This window comes from Podarcis vaucheri (assembly GCF_965113315.1).
Source record: "Podarcis vaucheri genome assembly, chromosome: 9".
Taxonomy (NCBI): Eukaryota; Metazoa; Chordata; class Lepidosauria; order Squamata; family Lacertidae; genus Podarcis; species Podarcis vaucheri.
In genome coordinates this window covers 27,142,767-27,158,453 of record NC_138767.1, presented here as the reverse complement: position 1 = coordinate 27,158,453, position 15,687 = coordinate 27,142,767, and the positions used below count along the sequence as shown (strand labels likewise).

The following is a 15,687-nucleotide window of genomic DNA, read 5'->3' as shown; positions in this document are numbered from 1 at the left end:
ATACCTTCAACATGGTCAGGGACATTTTCATCAGGAATACGCTCAATCAGAGTCTCAATAGACTCATCCCAAATGGGCCTGGTGTCAAAGATGTCCTCGGCAACTGACTGCTGGGTCTCAATGGATGGCACATTTTCAATAACTGAAACTTCTAGGGCGCTACTACTTTCATCATCTGAAACTAATTCTTGTTCTTTCTCTGACTGAGTAAGTCTATCCACTAATTTGGAAGCTTCATCGCTAATCTCTTCAAAGAACTCTATGGAGTTTTTGTAAAGGTCAAAAAAATGTTCCTTACTTTCTTTAGTGGGACTAACAGCACTGCGGGAAGCTGAGGCGCTTCTGTTCTTAACGGGCAACCGCGAAGGAAATATCTTTGGTCGTGAAGTCATCTGCTCGTCTGATTCTACCTCAAGCTTCATCTCACCCACCCTCTCTCTGGTCTCTGCTTCGGCCTCAGCATAGCTTCTAGCTTTGACTGAACGCTTAGCCTTTGAGTCCACGGAGGCACTTTCATCAGATTCAGATTTGCTCCTAACGTCTTGTTTCGCAGGTAGCTTGCATGTTTTGTCAAGAGCTTTAGCTGACTCTGGCTTCCAGACAGATGTCTCTGTATACAAACACTCTTGTTCAACTCTTTGGAAAACTGCTTTGACTGGAATCTTAGACTTTGGTTTGGACGGGTCATCCTCCGATTCCTCTAGGGCCTCAACAAAGCTATCTGAAGGAAGGCTCTCAAGCTCTGATTGTTGCAATGAGTGGGATGCAGCGGGAGTTGTCCTAATGGGAATTTTGGATTTGCTTTCAGAAGGCACACTTTCCATGATGGCAGTAGGGATTTCAATCACAGATTTCTGCTCCTCTGGTGAGGAGTCTGGGGAATCATCTTCCTGCTCAGCATACACCGACCTAGTGACTGTTGAAAAATCTAACTGTACATCAATCACAGTCTGCTCAGGAGAGACAGGGCAAGGCACCTGGGAGCTGTCAAACATGTCTTCAGTATCAGCTCTAGGGAAGAAGTCATCATCATCAGAAGGAGCAGTTTCTTTCTTTGGTGACTTTGAAGAGGCTGAAATGCCCATTTTAATAGGGATTCTAGATTTAATATCCCCTTTTGTGGTGTAGAAACCACTGGCCTCATCCTCTGATACAGACGTGAGTGAGCCTTTTATAGGCATCTCTGCTTCATCTAGTTCAGAAGACACAAATGGAACTGGGGGTTGCTCTTGCTGGAGAGATTCCAGGCCTTCGGCTTCTCTCATTTCTTCAGATAAGGACACATCTTCCTGAGACTGCTCTCCCATTTGGAAAAAGTGTAAGTTTTCATCAGAATAATTCCTCTTGGTCATGTCAATGGCACCACTCCTTGTCATTTCAAACAATTTCCCTTCCTGGAAAAGAAAGGGGTTTTGTTCACTGGTAGGCGTCCCTTCTTCTGTAGGAGTTCTGGCTGGTGTCGTGTCAGGTGTGGTGCCTTGTGATCTCCTGTCTACCATCAAGCCAAATATCCTTTGTTCTTCCTCTTTCACCCGAGCCTCAAAAGCATCATCATCTTCACGTATTTGACTCCACTTGTCAGAATCCACATCTGTCCTGGTTATGATCACTTGGTTGATTATTTTCTCAGCTTCATCTCTGATATCTTGTAGAGCAGCTTCATCTAGTGACGCGACCTCTGATGTTGAAGTTGATTGTTTCTGAAAGATGCCCACATGTTTGGATTCTAACTCCATATAGATATCTTCTGAGGTCTGAACCTCAGAACCTACCGATGCTGGTGTACAAAGGGAACTGGTCAGTGCAATTTCCTCACTGAAGGTAGTTTCTACCTCAGTAGAATGATGAACCCCAGATGACTGGTCTGTTGTCATCCTTAAACCAGTTCCTGAACTAATTTCAGTGCTAGTAAAAAAGTGCTGTGAAGGGACATTTTCATAAGGACTTGTTATAGGCAGAGCACTGCTTTCATCAACATCATCTGCATTCCCTTCAGGGTCACCCTTTTGGGTTGTTTGAGGCGAATGGTCTGCAGAGTGTTCTACACTACAAAAATCCCTTTGTGCCATCTCAACAATGTTGTTAGTTTCAGCCAAATCACTTCCCAAAGGGGAGTGAACAGGTGAAACAACAGTAGCCAATTCATCATTTGGGGATATACAGCAATGAGAGGAGCCAGGGATGCAGGAGCCCCCTCTGGTTCCCATGGCAACCATGTCTCTGGGTGTTACCTCCTCAGATGCTCCACCATCTTTCTCAGAATCATCCTGGTTGTGAGACGCCACTGAGGTTTCATATAACTCAGCTATTTTGGGGGCGTCACCACCCACAGAATGGTAGAATGCCTCCTCAGGCTGCATCATGGGGCCATTAGGGCTAGCAGTGTCACTCTCATCAGTGCTGTAGCACTTGGACTCGCTAGCTTGTGCTATGATGCTAGTATCTGAGGCAAGAGAGGTATCACCAGACATTTTGGTTTCCTCCGTTGGCTTATCTGATTCTGTGTTATCCTCTTCGGTACCAAATTCATGCTGCTTGGATTCAATAGGCTGAAACCCTGTTTCTTCAGGACTAGAACTGGAATCCCTATGACAAAGATGAGGTGAAGGAGGCTGCACCCTAATTACAGGCTCCATCAGCAGCCCAGAGTCAGCCTCCTTCTTCAGCTTTGTTAATTCTGGCTCACTTTCTGAAGAGGAAGAAGTCTTTCTAGATTCAGCTGCAGAAGTGAGTACAGTAGGTACGCCATCATCTTCTACAGCCGTTGAGGGTGCAAATTCAAGTTCAGACGCAGCTTCCAAATCAGAAGCTGAAGCAGCATCTTCTTGTTTGGGGTCCTTTCTATAGTCCCGCTTCTGCTTTGCTTCCTGTTCCAGCTCATCAAACATTTTGACTTTAGTCACCATTTTAAACATCTCTTCTTCTGGTGTGAACCTCCTCGTCGGCTCACCTTCGGGGTCATCTTCTGGCTCTTCGCTGACTTCAGGAATCACAGCTGACTTGGGTATGTTTGAGAGCATTTGCGAATCTGTTGTCTTGGGTGTGATTTCATAGCTAATTTCTTCAGAGCTGGGAGTCTCGGGTGAAAGAGGGCTTTTCCCTGAGCTTTCCATAAGAGAGGTTTGCTCTAAACTGTCATCTTCAGCACTGCCATCAGGGTCACGTAAAAGTCTAGATCGCACAGGTGTCAGCTCTGGGAAGTTTTCTGCTTTGGCAAAGGCAGCCTGCATGGGACCAGGTCCTGGAGGGAAGCCAGTCTTTGTTTTCTGTTCTACGGGGCTGCTTTCAAGAGAATCACGGCAGGGGGATTCTTTGGTAGGACTAGGCTCAAGGGAATCGGGTGTTTTACGGGAGGAATTATCTTCCAGTACTGGGCTTGCTTCTAATGAATCTTTATGGCTTATAGCTAAGGATTCATCTGCAATTGGGCTAAGACCTTCACTCTCTTGGCTAGGAAGTGAAAGCTCCAGTCCTCTACTAATGGCATGGTGCTCAAAGGATGCCTGATCCTCTTTCTCTAAAATAGTATCATGCACTTCAGATAACTTAGTTAAATGTCCTTGCTCAGTAGCCATAGATAACTCATCCCTGACAGCATCCTTATCAATCAATGTTGAGCTAGAATCTGTACATTTGCCTATCTCTTCTTTGGAGGTTGTAACTTCTACTTCTTCTGACAAACGAGGAGAGAGGGACTCTGAGCCGATTATAACTTTTATGTCTTTGTCAGCAACAGTCCTTTCACTTTTTGTTGGAGAAAGTCCCTTTGGTGAATGTGCCTCTGCTGCTCTCTGCACTGTACTGGCTAATTCTGTTTCTTCCATCTGGTCAGCAGTTTCTGTTTTCTTTGGTGAAAAAGAGAGGCTCTCGGGGCTTGTTTCTGGAGTTTCGGCCAATCCCTCATGCTTATAACTTTCCTCAGAGCTGATCTGAGGGGTCCCATCAAGCAGGCTACCAACTGGAGAATCTGCTATGCCTTCATGTTTAAGGCTTTCTGAGCTGCCATCCAGAGCACCACTTTGCAAGGAGAGAGCGGGCAAAAAACCATCTTTCACATATTCTGATGGAAATGTAACATTGAATGGACTGGTCAGTACTTGATCTAAGTGAAGCTCACCTTCCTCGGTAATTGAAATGTGCCGGAACTGTTGGTATTTATCATTCTCCTCAAGCTCTTCCTTTATGACCTCAGTAAAATCTGTGGACGTCTTTCTGTCTGGGCTGATTTGAAGGTCAGTATCCCCTTGGTCATCAAATGTCAGGGCCACACCCTTTGCATTGTCATCATCAGTTGCTGGAACATCTTTTTCTGTAGTTTTACTACTCTGCTGCTTTGTCTGCTGCATGGCTAAATCTTTTTTCAGAGTACCCTGTGCCTCTTTCTTAGATTGCAAGCCTGCCTCTGCCTGAGGTTCCTGGCTCTTTTTACCTTTTGGACTATCTTTTTTGTGTGTGTCTCTTTGTGTCATTGCCTGCTTCTTTTCAGTGTCTGCCTGAGCAGCTCCTTTCTTAGCCGGCTCTTTCTCAGAGACCTGCTGTTTCTGTTTCACAGACTTATGCTCAAAAAGTCCAGCCTTATGCTTCGATGGATCTTGACCTGACTGGAAGGCTTTCATCAGTTCACGAACAGACATCGTTTCTTCAAGTCTCTCTGTTTTAGAAGAAGGTGAAACAGGCGGCTTCTTGGTTGTGGGAGAAACAGGTGGCTTCTTAGATGTGGGAGAAACGGGTGGCTTTTTAGATGTGGGAGAAACAGCTGGCTTCTTAGTTGTGGGAGAAACAGCTGGCTTCTTAGTAGAGGGAGAGGAGAGTTTTGAAGCAGAGGGGGAAGCTGCAGTCTTTGAGGCAGAGGGAGAAGCGGGAATCTTTGAGGCAGAGGAGGAGGCTGCAGTCTTTGAGGCAGAGGGAGAAGCTGGTGTTTTTGAGGCAGAAGGGGAAGCTGGCGTTTTTGAGGCAGAGGGGGAAGCTGGGGTCTTTGAGGCAGAGGGAGAAGATGGGGGTTTCGCTTTGTAAATAATTTTTTTAGGCTGCGATAGCTTTGCAACAGACTTCTCGGTTGCCCCTTCTTTTCCTGGGGTGCGAACAGGCAATTTTGAACGTCCTTTCTGCTCATCTTCCACTCTCTTCTGAAGGGCTTTCACTTTATCTTTGATTGAGCCTATAGGAGTTTCTTCTATAACAGGAGACACAGCTGTTGCCTTGGAAGGCTCTGCAGGGGCTAACCCGACCTCTTCGTCTATAGACTCATCTGAGCTGAACTTTGTTAGTCCTGAATGTTCTTTCTTTCCTTTGGTTTCTTCATCCTTTGGCTTTTGTTTATCTTTTAATTTCTTCCTAACTGGTTTTTTAATTTCCAAGGTAGGTTTTTGCTGGACCTGCTTCTTCTCATGGCTTCCCCCACCTTTTTCAGAGCCCCTGCTTACAACCACAGCTTCAAATCTCTCTCCTACTATGTCTTCTTGTAATGTCTTAGGCTGCATTTCATTAAGTGACATGTAATCTTTTAGATCTTGGCTGAGATGATCGATCATTCCCGCCATGTCTTTCTTTTCTTTCTCTGTTTTCCCTTTGCCTATTCTAGTTTCTGTGTAAACAGGCTCGGTAACTTCCAGCGGAGCATTCTGCTTGGCCTCTTCTATTTCTTCATCGCTTACAAGGACCCATTCTTCTTCCGCCAGCTCTTTCTCAGAACTGGATCTTTGAAGAACTGGCCCTTCTTTTGGACAGCTTCCACTTCTCAGGATTTCGTTCACTTTTTCCAAATCCTCCTTAACTCTTTCCACAATCTCAAATGGTTCTCCGGGTTCTTCATCGGCAGCTTTCACAAGGTCCTTCACCTTAATGGAGCCTGACTTTTCAGCTGAGTCTGTGGTCAAGATGGCACTCATTTTAATCAAATCTTGTTTCATCTCAGAGACTTCAGATAGCAAGTCTGGGCTGGCTAGGACAGGGACTTCATTGACAAGGTGACTTTTCAGGACAGATGTTTCTGTAGATTCTGTTTCATCATCATCTTTGATGCAAATGGGGAAAAACATTGGAAATAAATGGAAATCGAAAATAGAGATTGAAAAAATGTAATCAGGACTGAAATGACTGTCTTTGATTGCAGCGGTAGGAGGGTCAACAAAACTGTCTGGGTATGGTGGATCCACAAATCTGAGGGTGGAAAAAAAAGCAAAGCAAAGCTAACGGGGGGAAAACTGAAAAGGAAAGTGGGCAGGAAATAACTTGCTTAGTTTTCGCAGTACAGCACACACACACATACAACACCAAAGCTTTTATCAACCAAGGACACTAGAAAAACAAAAGTGGGCAAGAAAAAGAAACAGTGGAATTTACACAAAGATAGGCATCTCAAGATTGTCCAGATGTTACAGATCAATGTTCAAATAAAAACAGAGAACAAAGGTGTGTGGGGTGGGGGGGAGATTGTTAAGTTGGTTGGAAGTTGATCTCCTCAAAGAGAAAGCCAGTGGTAGCAAACTTCAGAACCAAAATTAGGTAATAAACGGTTGTAAACTTTTGTTTAAGAACCAAAGTTAGAAGTTGTGTATTTACATTTAATTCTGAGATAATCTAGAGTAAATGAAATGCATTGATAGCTGAGGCAGCTGCAAACCGGCATTTCATCTAAGGGGAATCTTACATTCAGATGGTGACACAGACACACGCAGGCTTTTATTTCAAGAGGAATGGTCCTTTCCTTGGAACATCCTCATTATTCAAACAAATGGAGGGGAAATCAAGGGAAAGAGATGATGATGATGGTAATATAAAAAAGTGGGAAGGGGAATTTTAAATAGTGACTAGCTCAACAGAGAATTCATAGGTTAGGGGGGAATGTAATGCATGGCAACCAAAAACATTCATACAGGGCACATACACACACACAGACACAAATAGACACAGTACATATACATATATATGTAAGCCAAGTTATTTCCATGCAAAGCAAAGCTGTTGCATACATTGCAGGGTAAGTATCCTTACAATAAAATAAAAGGAAAAAAGACACCAACAAAACTTAAGATGGTTATAAATGAAAAAGGCTTAAAATCATATGCAACATACTATGGTGAAGTATTGTCCCCACCCCCACTATTAACATATAAAGCATCAGGAATATGTTTACAGTAAAACTTACTTCAGAGTAATGTGTCTCCCCTCCCCCATATTTGTTCAGGGGTTTTGTGTGAATGAAAGCATTTTAAAATTTCTTATCATTTAGGAACACAAACACGTGGAATTGGCTATACTTTGAGACTATATGATACTGTAACTTGACCAAAAGGCCAAGAAATGAGCATCATGGAGAAGAAAAGCAGAGCAGAGGAGGAGCCCAACTAGAGAGGAGGTAAACACAAAGGAACCTGACCCAAGGCAGCCTGCAATTCTGCATGAAAAGATTTATTTAATGATGTATTTTAAGAATGTTTACCTCCCATTCTTCTGCTGAAAAGTAGCTTCCAGTGTAACTTCCTGATCATTTGAGGTCCAGCTCCGAGGGCCTGGCAGTTCCCTCACTGCAAGAAGTGAAGTTACAGGGAACAGAGGGCCTTCTCGGTAGTGGCGCCCGCCCTGTGGAACGCCCTCCCATCAGATGTAAAGGAAATAAAGAACTATACAACTCTCTGAAGATACCTGAAGGCAGCCCTATATTGGGAAGTTTTAAATGTTTGATGTTTTATTATACTTTTAGTTATTTTAGTTGGAGGCCACCCAGAGTTGCTGGGGCAACCCCATCAGATGGGCGGGGTATAAGTAATTTTGTTTTCATTTATTTATTATTAACAGAAGTCATTTTACAAAACAGTTCATTATTTAAGAATGTAACGATCTCTTTTTTAATTTATACTTCTTACTTCCCTTAGCAACGGACTTCGACTGTGCCCAGTGGAAGAATGGGGCTGCCTTGCACAGCTCCCACCTAGACCAAACCACTATGGCCTGGAAACTGCCTTTGGCAATTCAGCACTGCCTGGTGACCTTTCTTGGGTGAGTTTTTAGGGTGAACTAGGGAGAGAACTTTGCCACCTGATCTACTCCAGGGCTATAGGTTCAAGTCCCTGCCTGGACTCATGGCAGTGTTTGCCTTCCCTGCCCTTCCAGGCTTCTGAAAAAGCAGCTGTTTCTTTTACTGCATGTTTCCAGCTGCTGGCTGATGGGGCCATGAAAGAATTTCACTTGCCTGTGTCAATGGCTGTTTAGTTACAGAATTTTTGCATCCCTTATAGCAAATGTTAATTGTTTCATTTTTCATTTTCGTGTCAGGAACTCTGGCCCAACTAACTGAGGACTGGAACTGGGCAGGGGCCACAGCATTAGGGCAAGAGGGGTGCTACATGCTCCACCTACAGGGTAAGTATGGCCTTATGGGCCCAATGGCTCACTTCCACTCAGTTTGCACTCTGCAGTATCTTCCATAGCTTCTGGTTCATGAAAGCAGACAACATGAGTGGCGTAAGCTGGCTGTTTCCCCAAACTGACCTTCCAGCAACTGGGTTGAAAAGTATCACTGGTAGCAGGGCTGCCATGTTGTTTTGGTCCTTTGCCCATGCCGTGATCTGCCTGGAAGCTGTAATTTAGTGAACTTGTGACCTGATTTTACCCCAACACTTGTTGCCATCATTCCCCTTCCTGTCCTGCTCCACTTCCAACTACAGGTATAATCAATAATAGCTAGCGACAATGTCCCAATACATAATTATGCTTTTTGAAATACTTCACCAAAGTAAGAGAGGGTAAACGGATTATGGAACTTTGTTACTTAAAACAGTATCACTTTTATACACAGGGACATGCATATTGCATGTAAATAATTTAATGAAGGTAGTTTATAGAAACTGAATCTTTAAAGGTGATACTGTAATTAACTTATAAAATGCAATGACTTTATGTGAACATACATACAAAATAAAAAATGAAATAAAATATGGGGATTTATACAAGCCTAACAGCAATAGCAGGGGTCACCAGGGGAATGTCAAAAGGAAAGTGAATGCTTAGATGAACTGTCTTAGTACTTTTATTTTAATTATTAGTAACATATTAAATAACATCTAAAAGCTAAAAGCTAAATTTACATTATTATATCATTCTTTTAGAAAATTAATATCATCAGTGGCAATTAGAATTTGCACACTCTCTTATGCTTAACTTAATGATTAGACAAATAACATTTTTATTACAATCTTACGTTTTTCTGATGTCATGTCAGTCTGAAAGAGAACACAGAGTGAAATGGTTACAGCACTTTGAGTCACAGCAACCAGTGAGAAATATCACCTAGAACACCAGCTAATTTACCATTGAAGCCTGTAGGTCAATCCTAAATACACTTTCTTGGAAGTAAAACCCACTGGATTCAATTGGAGTTCCTTCCTGATGAGTATTGCAACTTAACTGGTTGTCCAGACAAGCTGAATTCTAATAAGAGCTAGCAATGCCTTTAAGCCACTGATGAACCTTGGTAATTAGTTCCTGCTTTTATCATATAAACTAAATTGTTAATTTGTTGCATTTAGGCTCTAAGTTGGAATTTACACAGAAAGATCACTGAGCAGGACAGGGAGAAACAGTAAAGAAGGTGGAAGTGGTAAGCAGGTTATTCGTATCTCGACTTGCGAAAGTGTAAGAACAATATACTGGCACATTTGTTAGTAAAAAAGTAGGAGCCACATACATAGCTTGAGATGTCCTAAGATGTCTTTGTTATCACAGTAGGTGTCTAAGGTTCTATTACCTTGTGGAAATTCTTTGGAGGGAGAGGGCAATATTTAGCTTGGGGGGGGGAATAGAAACAATACAGTTCTATTATAATATTCATCCCCACCTTTCTAAATTTTAAAATGCAAGGTGAGATGGAGATAATAAACTTTGGCTAAAACAAAAACGTGGAAGGAATAGAGAGGAGGGAGGAGTGCACAAACCTAAGGCTCATTCACATAATAGGTTAGCATCGCATCTGAATGAGTTTTGGTATGTAGTGTATCACTGCACTGATTTCTGCAACATCCAACATTTTTTTAAAAAAATGAACTTCATATTTATTTCTGCATCTAAACAGTTCTGATTTTTATTTTTAAAAAATCAATTTCATTTATTTATTTTTAAATGCATTTATAAAAACTGACTCCGATTCTCAAATAAAAATTTAAAAGATCACATGTACTGTGTTTTTATTCCCCCCCCCCCACTGCAGCTCTTTGCAATTTGAAAAGTTGCTCCTCAGAGTTTGAGGACTCTGGAGCCATGAGTGAGTGCATTGCAGGGAGACTTGGTGAACCTCCGCATGCATACCCAAGGGAATTTCGATTTTGGTCACAAGGGTTTATACAGTACTGATCTATTAGCAAGATTACCTCTTCTTCCTGTTCTTGATCTGATTCTGATTCCTTTCAGCCCAATATGCCATGCAAGAAAAGAGAAAAACAGAGCAGGAAAAGATAGGATGCAGTTAAAGGAAAAGAATGATTTCTGGTCATATTCAATTGGCAAGAGTACAAAACGAACACAATTTCTGCACTTTTTCCTAAGGAGGAAAAAAAGGGAACAAGAGAATCAGTTCATTATTTTTTTTAAGCTGGGGACTTAAGATAATTAAAAAGTGGGAAGCTGTTTGGATATTTTAGGCTCTTGCTTGATTTTTATTACTGCATTTCAAAGAAGCCAAGATACTATTTCTCAACCACCAAGCCCGACCCTAGGATACAAGATTGGACCTGCCATTTGCCATGCTGGCTCAGGCAGTGGATTGGGAGAGGCAGCAGATTGTGAACCTCCATTCACCACCTGTAGGGCTGCCCCCACCATCACTACTGTTGGCTGCTTGGCATGTCCTGTCTCCTAATCTGCTACTGCCCCATATATTTTTCTGAGGAATGTCACTGAATTGCTGTGACAACAGCAAGTACTGTTGAAAACAAGCAGATACTCTCCAGGGTAATGCTACGCTGCTACCCCCCAAAATTGAAGAGGTGGCAGTGGAGTTCTTGTGCCAACCCTGAAAATACATGGTTGGAATGTCAAAGAAAATGTAACATAGTTTGCATGTGTTAATTGTTCTCTCTTCATATTTCAAGCTTAAATCTGTAATATTTCAAATTCCAATGAAAGTGAGAAGACAGACATCGTGCACATGAGACCTCTGTTCTATGCATTTAATTGCTTATGTGCATGACTTACCTATGAATGGCTGGAGGCACAAATAAACTGAAGATCACAGATCAACTTAGAATGGGCAGGAAGGTGATATATATATGAGAACACAGACTCTAAAGTGCCTTTGCAGTCTTTCTCCTCCAGCACTACACTTCTGTCTGAGCAAACTACTAGGCTTAATGCTCAAGAAATCGGCAAAGTATCATATGATGGCTTCTTTTGGTGTTGGCTCTTTGGATAGATATAATCCCCAGTATTTACACTTTTAACTCAGAAAATTGATGCTGCTGAGCAAATTCAAGGCCATGGTGTGAGAGCCACCCATCTAGCGAATACTCTATAATTAATGCACCCTCTATATTAGGGGTGAGGAACCTATGGCCTTACAGATGATGTTCCAACTGCCATCCACTCCATCCAGCACAGCCAATAGGAGGAGATGTTGACAGATGTAATTCGGCAACATCTGGAGGGCCACGGGCTCCCCAATCCTACTCTATGTGTAATATTAAAAAGTATTCAATTAAAGTCTTAAAAATAAAAATTCACAGCCACTTAACCCAAAAGATAAGCCACTCCATGTAGTTTGTGCAAAACAAAGCCAGGGATTAGGAGCTCTGAAATTTCAGTGTGCCAGCTAGTATGTGAGCAAAGATCTTTTCATTGTATTATGCAGTACCTTTGTGTAATTTGGCAATGTGATATTCAGATTGCAGATGGCTTGATGTACGAGGCCTCTAGAAGATTTAGGCTCCTTCATAAATGACAAGCGCCCACAAGGTTCTTGTGTTGTGTCTCGGACCTAGTGCAAAAAGCAAAGCAAAACACACACAATGCTACAGCTTAAAGAGATATAAAATACTACAGAGACAAAATTATAAAAAATTTATGATGCAAATGTATTAAATGTATGGATTAAGACATACAGTCATACCTCGAGTTATGAACGCTGTGGGTTGCGTGTTTTTGGGTTGCGGACTGCTTGCACATGTGCAGAAGCACCGAATTGCGTCACGTGTGTGCGCAGACACAGCACTTAAGGCTACGAATGCTGCGAGTTGTGAACATGCCTCCTGCATGGATCACGTTTGCAACCAGAGGTATGACAGTACCTAAGTAAAGTTCTGTTTACCCACTGCCATTAAACCCTGCTTAAAGAAACTTTAATATTTCTGCCTTAAAGTGAAAATGTTGAATCTCCAAAGGGAGATCTAAAGCCAGAGGACAGATATCAACATTTTTATAGATCTTTGGTTTTAATTTGAAACATGGTGAATGTTCAGGCAACTACTCCCACCCTCCACCCCCGATTTGCCGTTTCTCATTCCATTGCATAAAATGCCGAAGCTCTGATGCACATCTAGGTTCACAAAAGGGGATAAAGTAGACCACTGCCCTTGAAATGCAGTTCATCAGCTTTGGTGCTATTATTAAAATAGTTAAAGAATGGTGGTTTCTGGCTGTATATGGATGGGCTGTTTCTGCTTGTTGAATATTCTGAATAGTCGCCACCAAATAAAATGAAAGTTTAGATATGGACTTGTATCTATTACCTTGACAAACAGTGGAAGTCTATTTTCTTTGAAGGCATAAAAACTGAATATGTGATGTTGGCCGCTCTTTGTTAGTGGTACTAGATTCCCAAAGCAGTCCACGTAGATGGGCTTTCCTTCTAGTACCTACATATGGTTGATAAGGAACAAAATATGATAAAAGTAAGTATCATGGAAATGTAGACGAGAGTTCATTATTACCTTTATTCAATTCCTAGAATGCACTGGTCCACTGGCTGGGATTGAAAGAAGTGGAAGTTCATACGAGGGGCCACAGATTCCACAGCCCTCCAGAACCACCACTTTGCTAAATAGCAATAAAGCATTTTAGGAGATGACAGCCGGCCCTCTAGTACTATATAGTATAGCAGAAAATCTTGTAGGCAAACAAGGAAGATAAAAGATATTTCCCCTGCTTAAAATCCATAACTGAACAGAACTATGGCTGTTCTAGGTTGGAAAGAATTCCTCTTAGAGGGTGGAGATAGGTGCCACATATTGTTTCAGATCCCAACCTGGACAATTTACTATATATGTGATTGTATTTGCCACTAAACAAAATTGCAGGGGGACTTGATCTGCAGCAGGAACATGGCATAGAAATGGTGGCGGAGAGAGAAGGATTAACCCTTTTTCCTTCGACCATTTCCTCTTCAAAGCTGCTATTTGCACCTATGGCAAATAGTTTTTCCTCCCATAGCAAAAGCAGCTTTCCACCCATGGCAGGGGTGGGAAGCATGTCAAGGAAAAATAAGACACAAGTAGGAAAGGTTCAATTCCACCCTCTTCCACACAAATGTTTTAATCTGGACAGGGAGTCCCTGTACAGTGATACCTCGGTTTACTAACTTAATCTGTTCCGGAAGTCCGTTCTTAAACCTAAACCGTTCTGAAACCGAGGTGCGCTTTCGCTAATGAGGCCTCCCGCTGCCGGTGCCCTTCCACCATTTGGATTCTGTTCTTAGACCGAGGTAAAGTTCTCAAATTGGGACACTACTTTCGGTTTTGCGGAGTTTGTAAACCGAATCATTCCTAAACAGGACTGTTCTTAAACTGAGGTAACACTGTAGTTCCTTTTCTTCCCAATAAAAAGAAATATCTGCATGTGTTCTAACATTTTTGTTAGGTATTTTAATATCTGTATATGTTTCGTACCCCATCCTGGTATCTGTATAGATTAAGGGTGGGCTATAAAATATTCCTAATAAACAAGCAAGCAAGCAAGCAAGCAAATAAAGAAAATACAGTAATGTCCATTTTTAATCCTACACAGAATACACCAATTGAAATCAATGGGTATCCTTGGAGAGTGAGAGATTTTCTTTTTCTTTCTACATACAAAAGGAAATTAAGACAATGGTTTTAAAAGTACATGTACAAAAATGTCAATGAAGGAATTCATTTTGCATGTTTAATACCATACCTCTACATCTCTGCTTCGGGCAACTTCAGCAAAGTTTTCTTGCTGTTCTAGCGTTTTATCCACTTTATCATCCGTCATGCAGAAACATCTTAATCGGGCTTCTATAGGATCGTGTGATTTGGCAAACACTACAAATTTGGCCATGTAGGGCACACAGATAATCTCTCTATATACTTGGGAAGCAAACGTAACAGATTCCTGTATCTGTCGACAGTCTATCAACCAAAACCTGCAAATAAACAAACATGGAAAACTGTTGCATAGTTAAGTCTAACATAACACACACACAAGTTCAGAATTTGGAAAATACATCCAGAAATCACACTAGTATTGATTTCAAATAACTTGTGCATTAGCTTGAAATAAACAAATTCTTAATGGGGAAAAATCATCTAGATTCTGCATTGGGTGTGGCCCAAACTTGAATGTAATTTGAAATGGATCTCTACTGATTCCCAGATTACTAAAATGCATTGGAACAGTCATTTTCAGCTGGGATATGAACTGGGATATGTACACAGTCCCTTCACCCCCTTTGCAGTGCACAGGTGATCAAACCAGGAAATCTCTAATTAACCACAGTTTCTCCTTTTGTCCACATTAGGATACCATGGCTACCAGCTTCAGAACAGATACTAAAACAACTTTAGACTCTTCAGACTCCAGAATTAATCATACTCTATTTTAGGGTCAGGCCAGGGGATGGATTACACATTGCAAACACTACAATGCCAGAATTAGCACATTAGCACAATACCTTAAGGACTTCCTGTCTCCATACAAACCTACCTAGACCCTGCACTTGTTATCTGAGGCTCTTTGCTATGTCTCTCCTCCCCAAGAGGTTTAGAGGGTGGCAACACAAGAACGGGCCTTTTCTGTGGTAGCTCCCTGTCTGGGAAAGGCTCTCCTCAGAGAGGCTTGTCTGGTGCCATCATTACGTATCTTTAGGCACCAGGCAAAAATATACCTCTTTACCCATGCCTTTGGCCATTAATCTATGGCTTGTTAAAGCTGGGGGACGACGACTTATGATTCTTTTATTATTATGCTATCTATTACTATGCTTTTCATTATGTTTTTACTATTATGCCCCATAAAATGTGATCTTAATGTTGTACACTGCCCTGGGATCTTTTGATAAAGTATATAAATCAAATAAGTGAATAATGATAAATAAAACTTTAGTGGGGTACTTGTGTCCAATTAATAAGTAATCAAGCTGAAAATATAGTGCCGAAACACTTAAATACAGTTTAAAGAAAATATACTATTCTGGACAGTGGTACCTGGCAGATACGTTTGTGGTGAAGGAAACACATTCATTGACAAAAGTTAATGGTGTTGTTCCTGTGATGTCTTCCCACTGAGCAGGTGTTGTTCCACCTGAAACAATTGAGGACAAAGAGAAAAAATGTTCAGCAATCCTACAAGAAGTCAATGGCCTGGTTGTCATGACGTAGTAAGCCAAAGTATGGCTTAGTGCAGGCATCCCCAAACTCGGCCCTCCAGCTGTTTTGGGACTATAATTCCCACCGTCCCTGACCA

The 15,687-nt window shown here is 41.8% G+C and overlaps 1 protein-coding gene across 30 annotated transcripts in view; it reads right to left on the bottom strand.

Annotated features, from left to right (window-relative positions):
* ANK2 (ankyrin 2) overlaps positions 1-15,687 on the bottom strand; it is a 318,251-nt gene that overhangs the window by 19,317 nt on the left and 283,247 nt on the right. For 14 of the 30 annotated variants that reach the window (XM_082236854.1, XM_082236863.1, XM_082236851.1 and 11 more), the window contains 6 exons: positions 15,429-15,525; positions 14,140-14,368; positions 12,717-12,842; positions 11,843-11,965; positions 10,365-10,397; positions 9,200-9,221 (listed from right to left, as the gene is read on the bottom strand). In XM_082236854.1, coding sequence (XP_082092980.1) covers positions 9,200-9,221; positions 10,365-10,397; positions 11,843-11,965; positions 12,717-12,842; positions 14,140-14,368; positions 15,429-15,525 — 630 coding nt within the window. Of the gene's footprint in view, positions 1-4; positions 6,014-9,199; positions 9,222-10,364; positions 10,398-11,842; positions 11,966-12,716; positions 12,843-14,139; positions 14,369-15,428; positions 15,526-15,687 lie in introns of all 30 variants that reach the window. The other 16 variants (XM_082236871.1, XM_082236873.1, XM_082236844.1 and 13 more) reach the window with 4 other exon arrangements.